This window comes from Ylistrum balloti, unplaced genomic scaffold, assembly GCF_031769215.1.
Source record: "Ylistrum balloti isolate Yb309-2 unplaced genomic scaffold, AGI_CSIRO_Ybal_v1 Utg370034, whole genome shotgun sequence".
Lineage (NCBI taxonomy): Eukaryota > Metazoa > Mollusca > Bivalvia > Pectinida > Pectinidae > Ylistrum > Ylistrum balloti.
Genome location: NW_026782095.1, coordinates 1 through 18,731, shown reverse-complemented (window position 1 = coordinate 18,731; position 18,731 = coordinate 1). Strand labels below are relative to the sequence as shown.

The 18,731-nt window shown below is 34.6% G+C and overlaps 1 protein-coding gene across 1 annotated transcript in view; it reads left to right on the top strand.

Moving 5' to 3' along the window:
- LOC132548913 (poly [ADP-ribose] polymerase tankyrase-like) overlaps positions 1 to 12,110 on the top strand; it is a 69,372-nt gene extending 57,262 nt beyond the window's left edge. Inside the window, exons 39-50 of the mRNA XM_060212814.1 lie at positions 388 to 617; positions 1,046 to 1,151; positions 1,649 to 1,818; positions 2,407 to 2,545; positions 3,085 to 3,206; positions 3,402 to 3,489; positions 3,827 to 4,004; positions 4,245 to 4,352; positions 4,694 to 4,884; positions 5,174 to 5,266; positions 6,255 to 6,399; positions 7,310 to 12,110. Of these exons, the coding sequence (XP_060068797.1) occupies positions 388 to 617; positions 1,046 to 1,151; positions 1,649 to 1,818; positions 2,407 to 2,545; positions 3,085 to 3,206; positions 3,402 to 3,489; positions 3,827 to 4,004; positions 4,245 to 4,352; positions 4,694 to 4,884; positions 5,174 to 5,266; positions 6,255 to 6,399; positions 7,310 to 7,464 (1,725 nt within the window). The 3' untranslated portion in view covers positions 7,465 to 12,110. The remainder of the gene's footprint in view (positions 1 to 387; positions 618 to 1,045; positions 1,152 to 1,648; positions 1,819 to 2,406; positions 2,546 to 3,084; positions 3,207 to 3,401; positions 3,490 to 3,826; positions 4,005 to 4,244; positions 4,353 to 4,693; positions 4,885 to 5,173; positions 5,267 to 6,254; positions 6,400 to 7,309) is intronic.
- Positions 12,111 to 18,731: the final 6,621 nt, after the last annotated feature.

The following is an 18,731-nucleotide window of genomic DNA, read 5'->3' as shown; positions in this document are numbered from 1 at the left end:
AACAGTAGGGTCAAGGTCTGAAAACAGTAGTTTGGTAGCATTAGAAACTTGATGGATTAAAAGTTAAGTTTCAAAATGGTCACATAGAAAGAGAAATAGTTACATCAGATAGGCCGATTACAAGTGGTCAAATTTGAAGGTTGTACTTGCTGATTAAAAGTTCTTATATGTAATAAAATACGATTATATAACTTATATAACCTCCAAATCAAATAAGTCCAATATGATGGCTGTGCTTCCTATTTCAGTGGTGATAATGGAAGATAAGTGTTGGATAAATTTCAAAAATAGCTTTTGTTATTAGGTTTTTCAATCTCAGTATCTCCTCAAAAAAGTTTGTAACAAAAAGTGAAACAGTGCTGATTGAAATGAAACGAATAATTGCAGGAGAAGCCTACGTTAGTGACACAAGAAGTCAAAGATAGTCTATTATCAGGGGGATCGACAGTTAATTATCAGACAGATGCTGAAGAAATGCTCAAAATTCTGGACAGCCAGGCTTCTCAGTCAATGGAGGTGTCCAAAGTCAAAGGAGATGACATTGATGATGACTCTGAGAATGATGACAACGATTTTATTGCAAAACCAGACCCTAATTGTCAGATGAAAGATATTGGGTAGGTATAGAGGTATGAAAGTGGCTATCATTTCAGAAGACTTGTTTAATATTCACAAGCACTCTTCAAATTGATTCAGAGTGTATAACATTCAAGCAGCATTTAGTCAGTGGTCATATTCCTTCATTAAAAATAATCCTTGGTTAACAGCTGTAATCTTTGTTAAAGTCTCCCCATAGTTACTGGTTTTAATCCCCCTTAGTTAGTTAATGGTCATGATTTCTTAAATCTCTTCCCATTGGTTGATAATCAATCTCCTTCTCTTAGTTAATGGTCATGATTTCTTAAATCTCTTCCCATTGGTTGCTGTTAATGGTCATTTGATGAACTGAATTTAGAATTGTGAGAAGTAACATCTAATCAGTATGAATGAGTCAGAAAAACTAGTTACTTGTGAAAATGTTACTGTAATGGAATGGTAATTGCAGAGAATTAACCATGGATGACTCCCAAGGGATCCCCTATGATGTTCTGTTGTCTAAGGTGGATGTATCCTGTGGAACCTGGGGCATGTACAACTTTTACAAGATGCAGGTGAGAAAGTTATATTTTGTAATAATTCTAAAATATAAAGTTAAGTTATGCTTGTAAAAGTCATGTTGGACGTAGAAATTTGCTGATCATGCGTTTGGGGATTGCATAGTAATCCTTTAATTGGGAGCACACCTTTGTATATTGTAAATCATTCTGTATGTTTTCTTTATGACAAGAGTATGTTAGAGTGAATTCTTTGCGTAACCAGTTGCCCATAATAAGCTTTTAATTGAACATCTTTGCAGTGATTATTACATTGATAGCAATTTCCAATCTTAAATGTGCAATGAATAGTTGAATTGTGTACTGTTTTTAATATTGATACCTTCTTTTTACACAACTGAAATTCTGAAGAAAGATAGGAAAACAATTAGTAAACATAGGGAGAGGAGAGATGACAACATCCAAATTGATATTTATTTACATACTAGTCTTGTAAAAGTGGTTGGTAAATGTGTATAATTGTATTCATGGCATACACATTGCTTCAACTTTAGATTGTCTGGCAGAAGGGTGTGGATGTCTATGTGCTATTCACCAGGTGGGGAAGGATAGGATCCCAGGGTCAGTTCCAGCACACACCATTCCAGAAGAAAGCTGAAGCTATAGCAGAGTTTGGAAAAATCTTCAGATCCAAAACTGGAAATTCTTGGTCAAATATCAACTCGTAAGTATATGTCTGGTTTTACCAATTTTTGTGTAACTTCAAAATGATAGTCCTGTCACATACATGTTAGCCATCTACCAATTACTGTGTTATCAGTTATTAAAACATGACACGCCCATCAATGCTGTGTTATCAGTTATTAAAACATGACACACCCAGCAATGCTGTGTTATCAGTTATTAAAACATGACACGCCAATCAATGCTGTGTTATCAGTTATTAAAACATGACATGCCCATCAATACTGTGTTATCAGTTATTAAAATATGACACGCCCATCAATGCTGTGGGATTGTGAACTTCATGTTGATCATGATATGCTGTAGTTTAATGGGAAATCTCTGTGATTTAACTTAGCTGTTAGAATTGATGTTTTGTTGATCTCCATGAATTACTGAATAAACTAGATTGTGTATAGCGAAGTGGTTTTTCATAGAGTTATGATGATGCTGGCTTGATTTGTACTGCTATTTAGCTTGACAGACTCAAGTCTCCATGGAGAGGAGGTAGCTGTATACTTTGTATTATGATTATATACTGGATGGTTTCTCTGATATCTACCTGAATGATGATCATTTGACCATGTAGGTTTGAAAATCATCCAAAGAAATACAGACTTGTCCAGCGGGATGACAAGAGACAGAAAGAACGCAAGATTGACTTCAGTCTCAAATCAGACATTCCCTCCAAGCTACCTGAACCAGTTCAACAGCTGTTTAAGGAAATGGTAAGTGATAAGGATGAACGTGCCCAGTCAGTATCTGTTTTTCTGATTGTTATCTTATTTTGAGTGTCAATCCTTTGATAATTTGAACAAACTTATATTTTATTGACATAAATCTTCTTTATCAATTTAATAGCCCACTGTGAGATATACACAAATGTGATCATCGATTATTTTCATTTAACAAGTTGCTGAAAAACATAACTAAACATCATTAACATGTACTTGTATGAGTAGCGTGAAGAGAAGTATTGCTCATGAAATAAACCATTATTTAAGTAAATTATGTAGTTAAAATTAGATTGTTCTAACAAGGGAGCCTATGTCTGTAACAATTATGAATTAGTAAAGACCTTAGTGATACACTTTTGATAAATGAAAATAAAGGAAATAAGACATTTCAAAGAACAATAATGTAGTCCTAATTCCTTAGAAATATGTAGGTTCCTTCTGTATAATTTATACTGAATAACACAAAGTAACTTAGGTCTTGATTAATATGTCATTGTTGTCATTATATTCAGACATTGCTTTCTCCACAGACCAGTGTTAACATGATGTTGGCAGCTGTGAACAAGACTGGTATCTACTCTGATTACATGCCATTTGGCAAAATAAAACGAGAAGCTCTCATAGAAGGCAGAAAATTATTAACACAACTTGGGTAAGACTTTTCTTGAGCATTATGTTGTCATACCCTGTTGGTTTTATAGATCAGATTTAAGTAATAAACAATTAAGTGGAAGAGCCAACTGTTTCAAAAACGAATTACATAAAAACTGATGAATGTTCATAGTTCGGTTTGAAATAGAAATTGGAAATTATAAATTGTATGCTAATGATGAGTTTATGAATGCAGGGATTTGATCAAAGCAGTACAGGATCAGCTGAAGTCAGGAATGATGACTGCAGAAGACACACAGTCATACCAAAGCAATTGTGAAAAGGTATATATATGAAATGAGTGAAATCTACAACTTGTCTTGTACCTTTACAGCGCGTTTGATACAAAGTGAAGTCAAAAATTTGAAAAGAAAAATGGTTGATATAGCTTTACTCACTTATAACACATTTGTGAATGTAAAAAAGAATCAAGTATCTACATTGACTGACATTTAGTAATATCTAATTCTTGGCCTAGCCTTGTATGAGATTTTGTTACAGAATATCTTGACTGAGAGTAAATACAAATAATTGATTCTATAAATCTTGTTAACTGTAAATTTAAAATTATATACAAACAAAAACTTAATCTTCTCCAAATGTTTTGTGGTTATATTTCAGATCTCTAAACTGACAAATGAATATTATCATCTCATACCACATCATGGTTTCACATTTGAGAAAATTCAACCAATAGACAAGTATCAATCCCTCAAACAACACATGAAGGTACTGTCTGATCTCTTGGACCTGGAATGTGCCAGTAAAATGCTGTTGGCAGCTCAGTCAAAATTGTCTCGTAAGTATCAGGAAAGTTTAATATCAGGGCTACCTAAGATAGGAATATTGGTACTGTAGTTAGATTGTGGGGTAAAAATATTTGCTGAAATACATATATTCATCACATGTCACTTTCGGCATTGGGTGAATCTATGTTCTCCATACCATCTTTGAGATCTCATTATGTCTGCTATAGTCAAACTTGTTAGCTCTCATTGACAATTAGGTAGTAACATATTTCACTTGTTCATTATTACAGAAGTTAATCCACTGGATTACATACACCAGGCAGTTGGATGTAATATAGAACCTCTGACAGAAGACAGTCCAGAAGCACAGTACATACTCAAATATATGTTGGGATCCTGTAAGTTTATATGGAATTCTATACATATTGATGAACCACTAACACTGAAGGAGTGGTATGTATCACTTTCAACTGAATTAAAGTAGATGGCATTACTGAAAACAGAAAAATAACAACCATTAAATGATTTTTTTCCTTTTTTTCTGTGTTTTGTTGATCACTGGAATGTTGAACAATGCTATTGTTGTTTGTTATCATACTGTATGCTTGTAAATATAAAGTGTGTGTATTAATATGTTTGGGCTTTATATAAGTTGTAAAACTTGTGCCCAATCCTATTGCTACTTATGTGCAATAAAATATGTTTATATAAAAAAACAATGCTATTGACAATATCACAGGTGAGACTAAAGTACAGGCAGTGTACAAGCTGAGTAGACCTGGTGAGGAAGAGCGATTAGCTGGTACAAACCTAGACAACCACAAACTGTTGTTCCATGGCAGCTCAACAGCAAACTTCCTCAGCATACTACATAGGGGACTCCAGGTGTCCCCACCAGAGGTCCCATTCACTGGTAACCTGTTTGGGGAGGTAAGTCATTTTCTATTGAATAATACCCAGTAAACTACCACTGTCATCCATGCTTGCCAGAAAAAATTTCACAAAAATGTACCTACAGTATCAGAAGATTACAGTTGTATAATGGTCACTTCAGAAAAGTTTGATGTAGTGGAAGAGTTATATTTGATTTAGAAATTCCAGGCTTTCTGTCTATTTTCATTGTCATTCAATTAAGAAGCAGATGAATTAGTATTCAATGGTAGAAATATACAAAGTTTAACAATTGTCGAAATAGGAAATTGTTTTTTTTTCATTACAGGGAGTGTATTTCGCAGATGCTTTCAACAAGAGCAAAGACTATTGTTACAACACTAATCCTGAATCAGACACGAAACTTTGTTTAGTATGTGAGGTAGGTTATTACTGATTTCACCTTTGATTGAACATAGGTCTATGAAAGCTGATAATTTGAAAAAATAATTCATATCAAAACGATGTTTCACCAAGTCCAAGTTTGATATAGTTTGCCTGTTTATGAAATAAAAGAAAAAAAGCCCAATGCTGAATTGAATTATGATTTAAGTAGACGTTACTGCTCAGATAGCAAATAATTTACAAGGGTGCCCTAGTTGAAACACAGAGGTAGACTTACACGAGATAGCTCATTTTACAAGTTTAACATTGAAATTATTGACGGAGATGTCTAGGTGGAAACTTTAGCATGAAACCATTTTGATATTTCTTCCCTTTTGATGTTATTCATAATGTTCTTATTTTGTCTGTCTTTCTGTAGTAATGTCGGAGATAACATGTAGATATTGACCATCCAAAAGTTCAAGGTCAAGGGTCTGTTTGAAATTTATTGATGATCTTTTATATGAAAATAGTAAAAATCATATAACCCTCATGTAATTCAAGGTAACATGTCGAGGTTTAAAAAACACTAGAAGATGAAAATCATAAAAATTTAGAGAGATTTTAGAGTCAAAGTATGATAAGCCATAAATGTTTGACCTTCAAAAATTACAGTCACACATCCAGGTGAAAAGTCAATTAAAAAATAAAGAATTGGATTTTGAACTTTCGATTTATGAAATTGGAAGTTGATTTCCCCATTTCAAGTTTTCATATAGAAATAATTACAGAAATCCTCTACCTAGTTATGGATTATTTCATGTGGAACCGGAAATTTGTTTCAAATTTAACATATAAACATCATCATCAGAACATTGTCTTAACACTGGCATAGCTACAATATCAACAATAATAAGAGATTAGGAGACTAAGTCAGTCTAGTTAACATTTATAACTACAGGGAACTGGTCTTTTTTGTGTCTGGCATAACAGGATGTCAGTACATGGTAGCTTGGTTGTTAACATGTGTACTTCTTGATTTGTAGGTTGCCCTAGGTAAGGTCACCAGTGTGCAAGAGAATGGTTACACACCTCTATCCATCCAAGATCTGAAAGATACTGATTTCAATAGCAAGTATATCATCGGAAGTAAAGGTCCCAACCCTGTCTATGACGTTGCTTTGCCATATGGTAAGTCTTATAATGATTCCTCTGATAAAATATTCAGTAAATTTGTAAATGATCCACAAGTAAATAGACAGGTATACGGAAATAGGAATATCTGTTTGGTAGGTAAATTTGTCTTACATAAACTGGATGCATGTTATACTCCTTTTAATACCAATGAATTACTTAGGTACTAATCAGAACCAATATATTTATTTAATGACCATCAATTTTACAATTTCTAAAACCATTGTGTAATATATAGTGGCTTGAATGTAAATAATGTATGCATTTTTTAGGTCACCTGTGCCAAAGCTTATAGTAACATATTGCTGTCAACATTTTCAGCTAATTGTCAGGAAACCTTGGCCAATTCAAACCATATGTGATCACTAGAATCAATACCTGAAGTAGCATCAAACATGAAAAACTTGTGGGCCAAAACTGCAAAAAAAAAAAATTGTGTTTTAAAAAATCTCCTTATTAGGAAGATATTAATGAAGTATATGTTTAATGTGGTCGTAATAACAAAGGGTAATTCTAGCAAAATTGCAAAAGGTGTGATGTTAGACATACCATTTAGTCTTCAGGGTGTAGGTCAAGTTTAGGGCATATGCATTTCAGAGTTGTAGAAAAAAGATGCAAAGATTTTGTTTTCTAAGTCTTAAGGTCTTTGGGTGGGTCAAAGGTTACCAACTCTAAGAAGTAAAACTGCTAATTTTTCTGAAACTATCACCTTTTTGTTAAGGCACATTAATTTGAAATATTATTTTGTATGTTGCACAAAACACCTCATCCTTAACATACATTTTGCTGGAGTGCCACATGTAGGATATTTATGGGACCTTTTTTCCATTTGTATTTTAAAAAAAAATGCTTCAGACAGGTTTTTTCCCTCATTTATTTTTAAGAAAATGTACACCTTGTGTTGTAGGACCTACAATCCCACTTGGCATGGAACAAGACATCCCTAATGATTCACCAAGACGTTGGCGTTGTTGTTTCAACAGTGAATATGTCATTCAAGACCCCTCACAAATCTGCCTGCGTTATCTGATACAGTTCACAAAGGCTAAGCCAAGATCATAAAACTCCACCTGTTGTACATACACATAGAGCTCCATTAGCTTCTCACACAGAGGTGAGGCAAGAATTATATCTCATATCATCATCACAGACTTGGAGAAAGTGTCAGAAACATTAGAAGTGGTGTTGCACATGAGACTATGTCCAGTACGTCTCCTCTTCATCAAGAAATATGTACTTAACCTGACGGTTTGCTGTTGGAATATTTAGTGATTAATTAACTAGGTAGAACAACCTGTTATTAACCGTAAGGCTATTCCGTAATTAGATATTTAGGGTGGGAGTGCAGGGGGGTACTCTTTTGTGACCATTTTTTACTACCCATCATTATTTTTCCTGTGGTCACTGTACAAATATAAACAATGATTAAGACCCCCCACCCACATATTACTAATTATAAGTGCCTCCCTGCCAATCATATACTCATATCTGGAATAGTCTGTTATAAACGGTCAGTGACGGTTTGATTCAAGTACAATAAAATATGTTTACATGATACTACGAAAACCTGTTTTTCACTGCTTTGAAAGTGTGATTATACAGTTAAGTAGTGTAGGTTTGGAAGAGGACAAATATTTTGGTATGAAATAAACATGTTTTAATGTATGCAGATAATTGTTTATGAATTTTCAGATGTGCAGCTTCCACATATTGTTGGTATTGACGAGGAATGATTTGAATATTGTATGTAGGTTGTAAAGTGTTTGTAAGGGTCCAAAGCCATGGTATACTTGTCTCTGTATTGGCAGTGGTTCAGTGCATGTTTTAATGGCGAATGCAAACAAGAATTAAATTCATTGTAACATACATATACTTATACATAATTATAAGAAATATTTATTGTTGAATAGATCTGTAAGAAAGAATATTTCTTACCCAGATATTTTCAAAAATAATGATAAGAAATATACAGAAAACATTCTTTTAATCACTAATCACCAAAGAAAAAATCTTAATTATTTAAGATAGAAAGTTTGATATGTTTTAATTTAACAACTTCTTGTGTTAAATAGACATGACTAGTAGAAATACTAACAAAGATTCTTGATATGCACATTTCATGTGTGTTTCATTACTTCTATTGTCTAAGTTATAGGTTTGAAGACCGTATCTAACACTCACATTTCATATGTGTGAGATTTGAAGACAGTAACTAACACATTTATGTTGTTAACCTGCATGAACTCTATTACTCTTTGAATACTTCACTTTTTTGGAATGGTAAAATTTGAAATTTTTTTTGAAAACATTGACTAAATTTTCATTTCTATATATTGATTTAATGTTATAAGTTTAAAAGCCAAACTTTTCTGACATATGAGTTTGCATGGTGTTAATGTTGTAATGTCAGATTGCTGTATTTTGACTAGAGTATGTTCAATGCAATAGTTATATTGTACTGTATACGATGGGTTTACTGGCTAGACCATTTTTTCTTGTTGTTAAGCAAATGTATTCTATTTTTTACAACTTACTTTAAATGATTATTTCTAAAGTTGCAATCAATTAGTTGAAGATATCTTTCAAGCTGTGCAATTCCTATGATGTTCATACCAAATGTGTATAGTCTTTATGTAAGGATCTCCACATTTTGTTAAAAAAAAAAATTTTTGAAGGAAAAAGTACCTGATTGAACATCATTCTTACCTAAAATAGTTCAAGGCTCCAATTAAACTTGTGTATTACTCTGAATAGATCAATTAGAGATGTATGATTTCCTGTCAGAAATTTTGAGATTGCAGGATATTCTATGAGGGTGAAGGTGTCCAACTAACAGCTGCCACTAACAGTAGTTAAGATACAGATTTATTTGAGTTTGTTGATATTTTTTTGCCCTCTTGTTATGAGCTCCACAATATGTGCTGCATAAACTTTCTTGGTTTAGCTCCTAGAGTGCTGTGAGAATTCAGTAGATATAGACAAATGTGTGTTTAATGGAATTTTTTGAAATCTGATGTTAGTTGTAGTGTTTAGCTGTATACAAATTGTGTCAGCTATTTCTATCCTTCAATGACTGTTGTACAGTTGTCTGTTAACATCTTATACTTTAACCGTAACTTTGAATAGCACTGAACAGGTTAATTTCAGTTATGAGGGTGGTAGTGAACAGTTTTATTATTTTGGAACCAATTTGGTATATTTAGTTTAGCTGCTGTAACACCAAATTATAATTTTAGTACATCCTAGTGGAAAGAGTTTTACCTGAAAGTCAAAGTTCAAGGTCACAGTGACTCCTGATATGAAATCTATTTCCACACAATAACTCCCTTTGGTTAGGCATTCTCAAAGTCTCCTTACAGTGCTACCTTACAGAAATGACTATTAACTTACTACTATTGTATTTTTTGTACAACATCAACTCATTTGGCCACATATGTCCACTCATGCTTAATTCTTTATAGACAGTTTCTGATGGATTAATAGGTGAGAAAAGGATACCTAAACCTGATGGGTATTGTTGATAAAGTTACCAAACAGGAGCTTTCCCAAAGATCCCCAATCTCACCAACAAGGGCTGAAGGATCATTTTTCTCTTAGCCTTAGGTATTTGTTTTTGTTATCCAAATGCTTTGCATCATTGCCATGATGCAATAGGTATAAAAGTGGAATCACCTTGTCCCAAGCCTAAGGTGAGACTAGGAAATCTCACATCCATTTAAAAATCTGTCAACAATATGTGGTTCTTCCTAGTAATAGCATTTTTTTTTCAATTTTGAAGGATAATGAGTTCATATTTTGTCTTTTCAATAGGCATTGAAACTGAACAGTGTTTAGGTTGACATATTGTGTTCATTTTCAGTAAATTCAAATCTGAACAGACATGAATATTTACACTCTGTGTTTTGAACTGCTACTGTATCATTTGAAACTTGTAACATACATTCTTCTGCAAGAACAACAATGAAATATCAAAATGTCAACATAGTCATAACCCAAACTCAAAGTGAATAAAATTGGGTTAAAATGTGAACAAAAGACACCTGAAAAAGTACAATTGTAAGACCAGGTGCCCTTGAAGAGTGTCTTCTGCTTTGATGACACCCGCCATGTAAAATCTTGGTCAATCCAAATAAGTAATAACACATTCTCAAATGGAAACAGCATGTACAAGAATGGAACCAACAGGCAAATACATCCTTTTTGCAATAAGAAATAGAAAATTTTCAATGAGATCACTGTGATGATTGTAAAACTTCCTCATAATTTTCATCAAAATGCATCTTTTGAAACTCTGTAACAAGTTAGTCTGTCAGTTGATGATTTCTTACATGAAAATCATGATCATGGGAACAGGCCCTTAAATATTGAATAATTGCAACATGTTAACACCAAAGGTATGGGGATGCGGGACTGTTACTTTCTAGAAATGGAAAATTCACAATAGGGTGATTGATGGGAAGCTGTCCATGTTGGTTTCATTGTAGGAAAAGATTAAGCCATGGTTTCAACATTATCAGAAGAAAGTGTCTCTCTTTTGAATAACTTGAAATAAAAATACATATAATGCAGACACTCAACTATGCATACTTAATGGAATTCTTATATCAATATGGCTCCAAAACTTGTAAGTAAACATGATGAACATTAATTTTTACTTCTTTTGTAATTTCTGTTGTCATTTATTCATGTATGATAGCTTCAATTACAGTCAAATTAAGGTAAAAGTACTGCATTGAAATCATGTATTTCAGAGAAATGAAAGTAAAAATAGAAAGCATAATGTTGGTTCTACATCTAGAATTGGTGATACATGTGTACTTTTTACACAGAAACTCTGTACGAACCTAACTGCCAAATCTACATTAGTCATTAAACCTACGAAAATCATTTTGCAGTAACATAAGGATCATATATACATAAAACAGCCATTTTTAATGAGAACTTAAAGGACTGGTTGTGTACCCATGATATTTCAACTGTGTTAGTGCTATGTCAACATTTAATCATAGAAACTTTGATCTCTATTTACATCACATATGATTAATAAAATCAGAGAATGACAAGATGTGAATGTTTGATGTGAAGAAGAGGGCAGTTTTATTGACATGGAGCATGAAGCATTTATAACAAAGTTTGTACTCAGGAACAGAAGTTACAAATCGATCACGATCATGCCCCCATCCCCCCATATATGACCTTGACCTTGTAGATACCATCCACTGTAATGCCATCATGCTGTGCTGTAGATGATGCCTGAGCATAGATTTTGTTTGAATATTTTGTAGTAGCTTTAGCTTATGTGTATCAGCAGTATATTACGATGATTGCTTAGGTAAATGTCAACATAAACTGGTATAGAAACTGCAGTGTTCATGCTAATCTTCCCTTCATGTTTTAAGGTATTGGTTAAACTTTGCATTTTTTTTTGCAAATGATTAAAAAGAAATTTTTAATACCTGATAGAAAAATGAGAATGCAATGATTCTTCTAGCTTGATGTAACTTTATGTATCAAAGGACAACTTGCTCTAGATCTAGTCCATCTCCTTCCCTGTCCAATTCAGTTAATTACCATATCTACCAGGTATTTATTCTGGAAACATTTAACATACACATTACAAGTAGTAGGATCTGTAACTGAACATTGTAAGTAAGAATCTATCAGATATGTATTTTGTAATAATGGTATAATTAAACTTGTCACTATACTACAGTTGTGTTATCATTTTTTGAGGTCACATGGCCTGCGTCAACACATATCAGTGGCCAGGGAGGATACGAGTGTACCATATTTTCAAACGGCATGCCTGGACTATTTTCGTCTGAATTTTCACATTTATCAACTTCTCAAAAACCTGGAACCAATTTCAATGAAATTTTGCATAAACCTTCCCTGGCCTAAGATGAACAAAACAAGAGAATTATACCATCCCCACCCCACAGGGGCCTGAATGTTGGGAGGTCAAATGAGTTAAATTGACTCAATTTCAAAAAGCTTCTCAACACTCAGATATGTTAGTATCAAATGCTCTTTATGGATGCAAGTGTCTTTAGTTGTGAACTTGGTTAGAATTATGAGTGAACAATGACAGCTTGATGGTATGCCCATATTGATCCTCACTGACCTTTAGGGGCTGATGGGTGATGCCATATTGGATAAAATTGACTCGGATTTCAAAAATTTTCTGAACATTCAGATATGGAAAAATCAAATGCTCTTCAAGGATGGAAGCATCTGAAGGTGCTTTACCAAAAAGGGTCTGATATTTTACCCTGGAGAGGAGTTTAGCTTTACTATCTTTTGATGGAAAATTTGCATTTTTGAGCATAACATTTATTTTCCATTGGAAATAACTTTGTAAGAATTATTAGTATAGGATGACAGTTTTGATGGTGTGCATTTAGTGACACTGGCTAACTATTATCAAGATCACTGTTTTTTTGTATGACACTTAAAAGTTTCAACCTTTATATTCAGGATTGTTTATATTACGTGACTGTTAATGCCGTGGACCTCTTGTTGGAATAAACAGATATGAAAGGCTTTGCTAATGGCTTCCATTTAAAAGCGGCCCAAAGGAAAAGGAAAATGAAAATAAAGATTTGTTTCCAATTGAGCCTCTCCACTCTACTTCTAGTGGAGTCATGCCTAGTTCATACAAAAGTTCCATTCACCTTAGGAGGCTTCAAAACAAATTAGGAGAAAATCCTGTCTACCAAAGAAAGAGTTTCATATTTCCTCTTTTGGGCATGCCCCCTTAGTACCTGTGGAACCAGACCCAGCATTTATACGACACTGGTTCCCTTTCCTCAGAAAGATATTCCTTCCAAAAAGGATGCATATGATCAAAATTTTATATACCTTAATCCAAACAAAAAGAATGACTTTAAAGATATTCCTCTATTTCTCCTCTTTGTCCCTGCACCTGTGCCTCCGGAGTGTTGGACCAACCCTTTATTAGCTCACCTGAGTGAGCTTATGCCTTGGCTCGGCATCAATCTTCTGTCCCTTGTCCGGCATCTTCTGTCAAATTCTTCTCATGAACTAAAAGTTCTAGAGGCATGATATTTGGCTGATATGTTTCCAGGATGAAGACTGACAAAATTTGCAAAAAAGAAAAACAAAAGAATTAAACCTTTACCTCTATATCCCCTTCTGGGCCCCACCTCTCTGCCGCCAATGGGTCAAACCCTCAGTCAATAAAAAATTGGATCCCCTTCACCAATGGATGCTTCTGACCAAATTGGTTCCAATTAGCTTCATCTCAATGGAAAATGCATTATAAAACTACTCCTTTATTTCTCCTATTATGCTTGTGATCGGTGTATATACATACTTGTGACAGGTGTATACAAATGCTTGTGATCGGTGCATACATGCTTGTGATCAGTGTATACATGCTTATGACAGGTGTATACATGCTTGTGATCAGTGTAAATACCTTCTTGTGACTGGTGTATACATGCTTGTGACTGGTATATATAGATGATTGTGACTGGTGTATATACATGCTTGTGACTGGTATATACATGCTTGTGACTGGTGTATATACATGCTTGTGACTGGTGTATACATGCTTGTGATTGGTATATATACATGCTTGTGATCGGTATATATACATGCTTCTGATCGGTGTGTATATATGCTTGTGACTGGTGTATATACAGGCTTGTAACTGGTGTATATACATGATTGCGACTTGTGTATATACAAGATTGTGACTGGTGTATATACATGCTTGTGATCGGTGTATATACATGCTTGTCACTTGTGTATATTCGTACTTGTTATCGGTGTATACAAATGCTTGTGATCGGTGCATACATGCTTGTGATCAGTGTATACATGCTTATGACAGGTGTATACATGCTTGTGACTGGTGTATATACATGCTTGTGACTGGTATATACATGCTTGTGACTGGTGTATATACATGCTTGTGATCGGTGTATATCCATGCTTGTGACAGGTGTATACATGCTTGTGATCAGTGTATATACATGCTTGTGATCGGTGTATATACATGCTTGTGACAGGTGTATACATGCTTGTGATCAGTGTATATACATGCTTGTGATCGGTGCATACATGCTTGTGATCGGTGCATACATGCTTGTGATCAGTGTATACATACTTGTGATCGGTATTTATATATGCCTGTGACTGGTGTATATACATGCTTGTGACTGGTATATATAAATTTGTGACTGGTATATATACATGCTTGTAACTGGTATATATACAAGATTGTGACTGGTGTATATACATGCTCATGACCGGTGTATATACATGCTTGTGACTGGTATATGTACATGCCTGTTACTGATGTATATACATGCTTGTGACTGGTGTATATACATTCTTGTGATTGGTGTATATACATGCTTGTGTCTGTTGTTAATACATGCTTGGACTGGTGTTGCTTGTGTCTGGTGTATTTACAAGATTGTGACTGGTGTATATACATGCTTGTGACTGGTGTATATACATGCTTGTGACTGGTGTATATACATGCTTGTGATCGGTGTATATACATGCTTCTGATCGGTGTGTATATATGCTTGTGACTTGGGTATATACATGCTTGTGACTGGTATATACATCCTTGTGACTGGTATATACAAGCTTGTGATTGGTATATACATGGTTGTGACTGGTGTATATACATGCATGTGACTGGTGTATATACAAGCTTTTGACTGGTATATATATGCTTGTGACTGGTGTATATACATGCTTGTTATCGGTGTATATACATGCTTGTGATCGGTATATATATATGCCTGTGACTGGTGTATATACATGCTTGTGACTTGTATATATACATTCTTGTGATTGGGGTATATACATGTTTGTGTCTGTTGTTAATACATGCTTGGACTGGTGTTGCTTGTGTCTGGTGTATACACAAGATTATGACTGGTGTATATACATGCTTGTGACTGGTGTATATACTTGTGATCGGTGTATATACATGCTTATACATGCTTCTGATCGGAGTGTATATATGCTTGTGACTGGTGTATATACAGGCTTGTGACTTGGGTATATACATGCTTCTGACTGGTATATAAACATGCTTGTGACTGGTGTATATACATGCTTGTGTCTGGTGTATATACATGCTTGTGACTGGTGTATACATGCTTGTGATCGGTGTATATATATGTTTGTGACAGGTGTATACATGCTTGTGATCAGTGTAAATACATGCTTTCGACTGGTGTATACATGCTTGTGATCAGTGTATACATTCTTGTGATTGGTATATATATATACATGTGACTGGTGTATATACATGCTTGTGACTGGTATATATAAACTTGTGACTGGTATATATACATGCTTGTGACTGGTGTATACATGCTTGTGACTGGTATATATAGATGATTGTGACTTCTGTATATACATGCTTGTGACTGGTATATACATGCTTGTTACTGGTGTATATACATGCTTGTGACTGGTGTATACATGCTTGTGATCAGTGTATATATATACATGCTTGTGACAGGTGTATATACAAGATTGTGCCTGGTATATACATGCTTGTGACAGGTGTATATACATGCTTATATATATGCTTGTGACTGGTGTATATACATGCTTGTGACCCATGTGTATATATATATGCTTGTGATATATACATGGTGTATATACATGCTTGTGACTGGTGTATATACATGCTTGTGATCGGTGTATATACATGCTTCTGATCGGTGTGTATATATGCTTGTGATCGGTATATATATATGCCTGTGACTGGTGTATATACATGCTTGTGACTTGTATATATACATGCTTGTGATCGGTATATATATATGACTGTGACTGGTGTATATACATGCTTGTGGCTGGTGTATATACATGCTTGTGACTGGTGTATATACATGCTTGTGACTGGTGTATATACAGGCTTGTGACACGGGTATATACATGCTTGTGACTGGTATATACATGCTTGTGACTGGTATATATATGCTTGTGACTAGTGTATATACATTCTTGTGACTGGTGTATACATTCTTGTGACTGGTGTATACATGCTTGTGACTGGTATATATAGATGATTGTGACTGGTGTATATACATGCTTGTGACTGGTATATACATGCTTGTGACTGGTGTATATACATGCTTGTGATCGGTGTATATACATGCTTGTGACTGGTGTATATACATTCTTGTGACTGGTATATACATGCTTGTGATTGGTGTATATACATTCTTGTGACTGGTGTATATTCATGCTTGTGATGGTGTATATACATGCTTGTGACTGGTGTATATACATGCTTGTGACTGGTATATATATGCTAGTGACAGGTGTATATACATGCGTGTGACTCCTTTATATACATGCTTGTGACTGTGTGTATATACATGCTTGTGACTGGTGTATATATATGCTTATGACTTGTGTATATAGATGCTTGTGACTGCTGTATATATAAATTTGTGACTGGTATATATACATGCTTGTGACTGGTATATATATATATTGTGACTGGTATATATACATGCTTGTGACTGGTGTATACATGCTTGTGACTGGTGTATACATGCTTGTGACTGGTATATATACAAGATTGTGAATGGCGTATATGCATGCTTGAGACTGGTGTATATACATGCTTGTGTCTGGTGTATATACAAGATTGTGACTGATGTATATACATGCTTGTGACTGGTGTATATACATGCTTGTGACTGGTGTATATACATGCTTCTGATCGGTGTGTATATATGCTTGTGACTGGTGTATACATGCTTGTGATCAGTGTAAATACATGCTTGTGACTGGTATATACATGCTTGTTACTGGTGTATATACATGCTTGTGACTGGTATATATACATCCTTGTGATGGGTATATATACATGCTTGTGACTGGTATATATATATGCTTGTGACTGGTGTATATACTTGTGATGTATATACATTGTGACTGGTGTATATACATGCTTGTGACTGGTATATATACATGCTTGTGACTGGTGTATATACATGCTTGTGACTGGTGTATATACATGCTTGTGACATGCTTGGTGTATATACATGCTTGTGACTGGTGTATATACATGCTTGTGACTGGTGTATACATGCTTGTGATCAGTGTATATACATGCTTGTGATGGTGTATATACATATACATGCTTGTGACTGGTGTATATACATACATGCTTGTGATATACTGGTGTATATACATGCTTGTGACTGGTGTATATACATGCTTGTGACTGGTGTATATACATGCTACATGCTTGTGTCTGGTGTATATACCAGATTGTGACTGGTGTATATACATGCTTGTGACTGGTGTATATATATGCTTATGACTTGTGTATATACGTGCTTGTGACTGGTATATATAAATTTGTGACTGGTATATATACATGCTTGTGACTGGTATATATACAAGATTGTGACTGGTGTATATACATGCTCATGACCGGTGTATATACATGCTTGTGACTGGTGTATATACATGCTTGTGACTGGTGTATATACATGCTTGTGACTGGTGTATACATGCTTGTGACTGGTGTATATACATGCTTGTGACTGGTGTATATACATGCTTGTGACTGGTGTATACATGCTTGTGACTGGTGTATATACATGCTTGTGACTGGTGTATATACATGCTTGTGACTGGTGTATACATGCTTGTGACTGGTGTATATACATGCTTGTGATATATGGTGACTATATATACATGCTTGTGACTGGTATATATATGCTTGTGATGCTTGTGACTGGTGTATATACATGCTTGTGACTGGTGTATACATGATTGTGACTTGTATATATACATGCTCATGACTGGTGAATATACATGCTTGTGACTGGTGTATACATGCTTGTGACTGGTGTATATACCTGCTTGTGATCGGTGTATATACATGCTTGTGACTGGTATATATACATGTTTGTGATCGTGTATATACATGCTTGTGACTGGTGTATATATGCTTGTGACTGTGTATATACATGCTTGTGACTGGTATATACATGCTAGTGACTGGTATATAAATGCTTGTGACTGGTGTATACATGCTTGTGACTGGTGTATATACAAGCTACTGGTATTGACATGATTGTGACTTGTGTATATACATGATTGTGACTTGGGTATATACATGCTTGTGACTGGTATATACATGCTTGTGATCGGTGTATATACATGATTGCGACTTGTGTATATACAAGAGTGTGACTGGTATATACATGCTTGTGACTGGTATATACATGCTTGTGACTGGTATATACATGCTTGTGACTGGTATACATGCTTGTGATTGGTATATATACATGCTTGTGATCGGT